The sequence below is a fragment of the Gavialis gangeticus genome, unplaced genomic scaffold (genome assembly GCF_001723915.1).
Source record: "Gavialis gangeticus isolate Ggan-Ray unplaced genomic scaffold, GavGan_comp1, whole genome shotgun sequence".
Taxonomy (NCBI): Eukaryota; Metazoa; Chordata; order Crocodylia; family Gavialidae; genus Gavialis; species Gavialis gangeticus.
In genome coordinates, this window is record NW_017729022.1 from 173,052,492 (window position 1) to 173,058,303 (window position 5,812).

The 5,812-nt window shown below is 38.1% G+C and overlaps 1 protein-coding gene across 1 annotated transcript in view; it reads left to right on the forward strand.

Annotated features, from left to right (window-relative positions):
* DNAH14 (dynein axonemal heavy chain 14) overlaps window positions 1-5,812 on the forward strand; it is a 333,831-nt gene that overhangs the window by 33,795 nt on the left and 294,224 nt on the right. Inside the window, exons 6-7 of the mRNA XM_019515912.1 lie at window positions 1,681-1,802; window positions 2,161-2,332. Of these exons, the coding sequence (XP_019371457.1) occupies window positions 1,681-1,802; window positions 2,161-2,332 (294 nt within the window). The remainder of the gene's footprint in view (window positions 1-1,680; window positions 1,803-2,160; window positions 2,333-5,812) is intronic.

Here is a 5,812-nt window from a genome sequence, read left to right on the forward strand (position 1 = left end):
AGGTCTTACTCCCCCTCTATGCGGCGCTGGTCAGGCCGCAGCTGGAGTACTGTGTCCAGTTCTGGGCGCCGCATTTCAAGAGGGATGTGGAGAACCTGGAGAGGGTCCAGAGGCGGCCACTCGTATGGTCGGAGGCCTCCGTGGCCAGACCTATGAGGAGAGGCTGAGGGACCTGAATCTCCTCAGTCTCCGCAAGAGGAGACTGAGGGGGGATCTTGTGGCTGCCTACAACCTTATCAGGGGCCACCAGCAAGGACTTGGGGAAAATCTGTTCACCAGGGTCCCCCTTGGAGTCACCAGGAACAGTGGCCACAAGCTGAGGGAGGACAGGTTTAGGTTAGATATTAGGAAGAACTACTTCACGGTAAGAGTGGCCAGAGCCTGGAATAGGCTTCCCAGAGAGGTGGTGCTCTCACCTTCCCTGGAAATCTTCAAGAGGAGACTGGATAGGCACCTGGCTGGGGTCTCATGACCCCTCCGACCCCTAATGCTTCTTCCTGCCCATGGCATGGGGTCAGACTAGATGATCTGTCTAGGTCCTTTCCGACTCATTGATTCTATGATATTTGGGTTGGTGACAGTTATGCAATCACTACATGGGGAGCACATTCCACCCTTTTTGCCCATCTTACAAAGCCTGAGGAGAGGCAGGAAGCGCACACATTGTATGGATACTGCTAGGGCAAGAAGGTCTGAGCTTAAGCATGGGGCACATGTATACCAGTAGTGGAATGTATGTATGAATGGACCAAGTATCTTGAATAACTACAGCTACTGGTAAATAACCTTTTTTTCAATGTTCCTGCTTTTCTGTTCATTTCTAAGGAGTGAAATATGTATTGCTGTAGTCTCCATTTAGTTTGCAACTGCAAACAGTTAGTTTCTAGTTCTAGGACTGATTGACTAGTACTAAAATATACAGAACTTATTGTATGTGTACTAATACATTGAAAGAAAACTAGTTATGCTGGCTAGGTGGTTTTAGGATAGCACTACAGAACAACTTGGTCACTTTTTTTTTTTTTTTTTTTTTTTTTTTTTTTTTAAACAAGGGGGGGCAAAAAAATTTTTTTTCCCCCCTTTTTTAAAAAAAAAAAAAAATTTTTTGTCCCCCTTGTTTTTAAAAAAAAAAAAAAATTTTTTGTCCCCCTTGTTTTTAAAAAAAAAAAAAAATTTTTTTTTTTTTTTTTTTTTTTTTTTTTTTTAAAGCAAGGATGGACAAAGACATTTTTGTTAGATGGGATTTAGAAATAGGTTTGCAGTATTTGACTTCAGTGAGAATAACTTGTAAGGAGACCAGGATCCAGTTCCATAATATATATTATTACAGGTAAAGCTACATTTTAATTTATGCCAGTGCCCTGAAGTGAAACTTGACTGGAAAAAAAATATTTACATATTTGTACCTATTATAACTGAAAATATAACAAACCTATAAACATGTACAATACTTTAGTAGATTCTTTTCAGACTTAAATAATTAGTTTCTAATGAAGTAGGGATTATCCTCTCAAATTGTATGAAGTGCATAAAAACCTTTTATTTAATAAATGCTAGGGCCTACTTAAATTCTATAAAAATGAAGGTTCAGAGTCCCTTGGTAACATCTTTCAGATGGCAAGAACTTCCACCAAATGTAGATGTTACTATAATAATAAAATATTATATTTTATCTGGTAGAATCTTGTGGATGGATGGGATCATAAATTGAATCTTTTTGCTCACACTCTGGAGGAATGGTTACTCTGCCAAAGGAACTGGATTTATCTTGAACCAATCTTTCATTCTGCAGAAATACAAAGGTAATAATGCATGCTATGCATGTCACAGTCATTTTATCAAAACAGGGAATCACGTCCTCAGTAGTGTTTTAAGCCAGTAAGAAACAACGAGTAATGCTCAGTGGAGGAGGACTCCTAGGCATAAATACCTAGGTATGTAGACTTCTGCTGAAGCATACAGCTCTGTGAATGGTTAATTGCTTTGTAGCTGCTCTGGCTCTGTATATGTATATGAATTCAGAAGTGTGAATCTGGAAAGCAATATAAAGTATGTAAGAAAAAGATCTTAAAGTAAATTGACAAATACAAATCAGAATGAAAAACATTTTGATACTGCGTTCTAAAAATTGATTTATAATATTATCTGTGATTTAAATAGGCAGCTTCCAGAAGAAGCAACTCTTTTCTCTCAGGTCAATAACAAATGGAAAGAGATCATGGTACATACAGAGGAAGACCCAAATGCTCTTAGGGCAGCTACAGCTGCAGGAGTCCTTGATATGCTGCAGACCAACAATGCACATCTTGAGAAAATACAGAAGTCAATTGAGGTAAAACCACACCAGGGTTTTGAATATCCCCAGCTGCTTCTTATCCACTAGACCAAGCTATAAACCTTTGTTTTTGTGACAAAAAGTCCATATATTCAAGAAGCTTTATTGAACTGTGGCTGAGTGAGATATTTCGAGATGCTTAACAATACATGTTGTTTTCAGAGGACAAACCTATTAATGTACTTTTCAATGTCACTTACTATAGATGCATTTAACCTTCTAAATAAGGCCTAATGAAGTGATAAATCACTTACCAGAGTAACTAAACTTCAGTTTACTCTTATGTTTATACCAGTGTAGCATAAGATAATATCTCTGTCAGTTAATAAAGAAATCGGCTTGGATTTTACTGTATACCAGAGTAGTAGAAAAGGTTCTGTTGTATCACAAATGAGCAGTAACCACTTACAGAGGGATCTGTTTTTGCACTGACAATGGCAGCTCAATTTGATAGCTTTTTTCTTGTTTTTGTAGGAAACTGCATCTGCCCCAGATACTTTTAGTCAAATCCTCATTTTTGGCTCTTTCCATTGTCTGATGTTCTGTGCAAAGCATTTTTATCATCAGAGCTGCCATCTCTGCTGGGATGAAATTTGTAGGATCATAGAAAAGAAGGGCTGGAAGGGACCTCATAAGTTCATCCAGTCCAGGCCCCTGCTCAAGGCAGAAACTTCCCTGACAAAACTATCCCAGCCAAGTGTCTGACCATCCTGCTCTTGAATATTTCCAAGGATGGAGATGCCACAGTTTCTCTAGATAATGGGTTCTAATGCTTGACCACCCTCATAGTCAGAAAGTTCCTCCTAATCTCCAACCTAAATTTCATCTCCTGCAGCTTGAGACCATTGATCCTAGTTCTGTCTCTTTCAGCTACAGAGAAAAACCCATCTCCATCCTCTCCATAACCATGCTTCAGGTATTTGAAGACTGTTATCAAATTCCCCTTCATTCTTCTCTTCAGGCTAAATGCCTAGAGTTGTTTTGTTTTTTCCTCATAAGTCTTGCTTCTCAGGCATTTAATGATTTTTGTCCCTCTGCTCTGGACTCTCTCCAGTCTCTCTATATTCTTCTTGAGCTGTGGAGCCCAAAACTGGACACAGTAGTCCAAGTGAGGCTTCACCAATGCTGAATAGAAGGAAAATCACTTCCTTTGATTTTTCAAGTGATATTTTGGTTAATACAATCCAGTAGGCTGTTGATCTCATTTTATAAAAAGAGCAACACTGTTGGCTTATATTCAGTTTATGTTCTACTCTAAGTCCCAGACCCTTTTCTGCAGTACTGCAGCTTAGCCAGTCATTCTCCAGTCTTTATTCATGCATGTCATTATTCTGTCCCAAGTGCAGGAGTGTGCGCTTGCCCTTGTTTAATCTCACCTGATTGTGGACCGTTTCTCCAGTCTATCATGGTCATTCTGGATCCTAGCTCTACTCTCCAGTGTGTGCAGTTCCCTTCAGCTTAACGTCATCCACAGATTTGCTAAGTATGTACTCGATCCCATCATCTAAGTCATTAAAGAAGATGTTGAACAATATTGGTCCCAGGACAGACCCCTGGGGAACCCCACTTGATACCTCCCAGCTAGGCATTGAGCCATGGATCACTGTGGTCAGCAAGTAGTCGTCAAACCAGTTATGTATCCATCTTACAGTACTTTCATCTAGCCTGTATTTTCGTAGCTTATTAATGAGACTGTTGTGGGAGACTGTCAGAAACTGTGCTAAAGTCACGGTATTTCACATCCACTGGTCTTCCTCCACCCACAGAGCCTATTATCTTTATTACAGAAGGAAATCAGGTTGGCCAGGCCCAACTTGCACTTTATGTTCATGCTGGTTCCTGATTCCCTAGTTCATATCTAGGTGCTTCACAGTAGATTTCTTGAGGATCTGCTACATGATCTTTCCAGGTGTCAAGGCTTGTAGTACATTGGTTTTGTTGTGCAGTGATTGCTGTAATGATGAGCTTTGTGACTTGGTGGAGGAGACAAGGGTACATAATATTAGGCAACTTAACTTTTCATTTTGTCATTTTTGTAGTTTTGCTTTACTTATTTCTTATGCATACTGACCATAACTGATCTGACTTCTTGTGGATCACTGAATATTTTGCTGCCATTAGACAGGAGTAACCAAACCATAAGCACCTGCTTCTTGAGGAGGAGCTTTTATTTGTTTGTCTTCATGATGTAAAAACTGAGAGTGATCTAGGCACAGAGGATATTTTATTTGCATGGATCCCAGGGGTTATATTTGGTTCATTTCCAGTAGCCAGGCAAAACTTTATTTAAGTAACAGATGCATGTTTTATTTGGTCCTGTGAATAGGATGAAAGAGATAATGGCCAGGCACATTGTCGGTAAAGACAAGCATGAGGATTCTGTACTACCCAAAAGAGGTTGCCCTGAAGTTGATAGGGAATAAATTATGATCAAGTAATTACAACTGGAGTCTGTGATTGTGCCTTCACTCGTGTGCAAAATATTTTTAAAATGACTAATTGTCATTAAGTTAATAAGTCCTTGTTAGATGATTAGTGTAACTGAATATTCTATTATTGATAGAATAGTGTAATAAAGCTCTGCAGTATACCACTGTAATTCTGAATTTTCTAACTATTTAAGATGATTTTGTTTCTCACATGACCTGCAATATAAGCAGTTTCTTTTTAAAGCATATTGTAGGTCTTCCATTAAGTGGCTGGAATGATTTTAAAATAGAAGCTTGAAGTCCGTATGTAACTATAAATAAATGAGAAATGTGTTAGAAATGAGAAAAATATGTTTCTACCAGATACCTAACCTAACTAATTTTAATTTACTACAGATTTCTTGTGAAAAGTTCTTTAACATGACAAAAGCTTGAAAAGTAAAGTTTGATAGTAGTAACTTTTTCTAAAAGAAGCTGCCAGGAAAGACTCTCTGCATTGTATGTATCTAGAATATATTATAACAACAGGTAGTTTATTAGAGTGAACATTTTTGGATGTGTTGAACTTGCTCTTCATTGTTTGCTTCAGCTATCAGTAGGGCAATTGGAGGACCAGTGAGCATTTGTGGGAGTGGACTAGGAATGAGTTTTTCTTTCCTAGTCTGGAATAAACATTAGAGAACTACATTCTTGTCTATTTGAAGGCCTGCTTTGATTTTACTTTTATGAATTTAAATGTTATCTTCTGAAATTTTGTATTTTAATCTGAAATATTCATAAATAATACCACAGCTCTTTGCTGAGACTAGTTTATAATTTCACACTGGGAAAAGCAAAACCAAAATGATAACAAATCAATCATCAAAAAAATTGGATGTCTACCACAGTGGGTGGATTACTGTAGGATTAGTCTTTAATAGGAAGTTTGAATATAAAAGCGGTGGGGAAAGGGTACTTAGCTGTGGTGTGGCTCCACTTTTTTTTTTTTTAACTAAAGCTGTCTAGGAAAGAGGGTGGTCCAAGTATAATGGGTAAAGTAAAAAAAAAA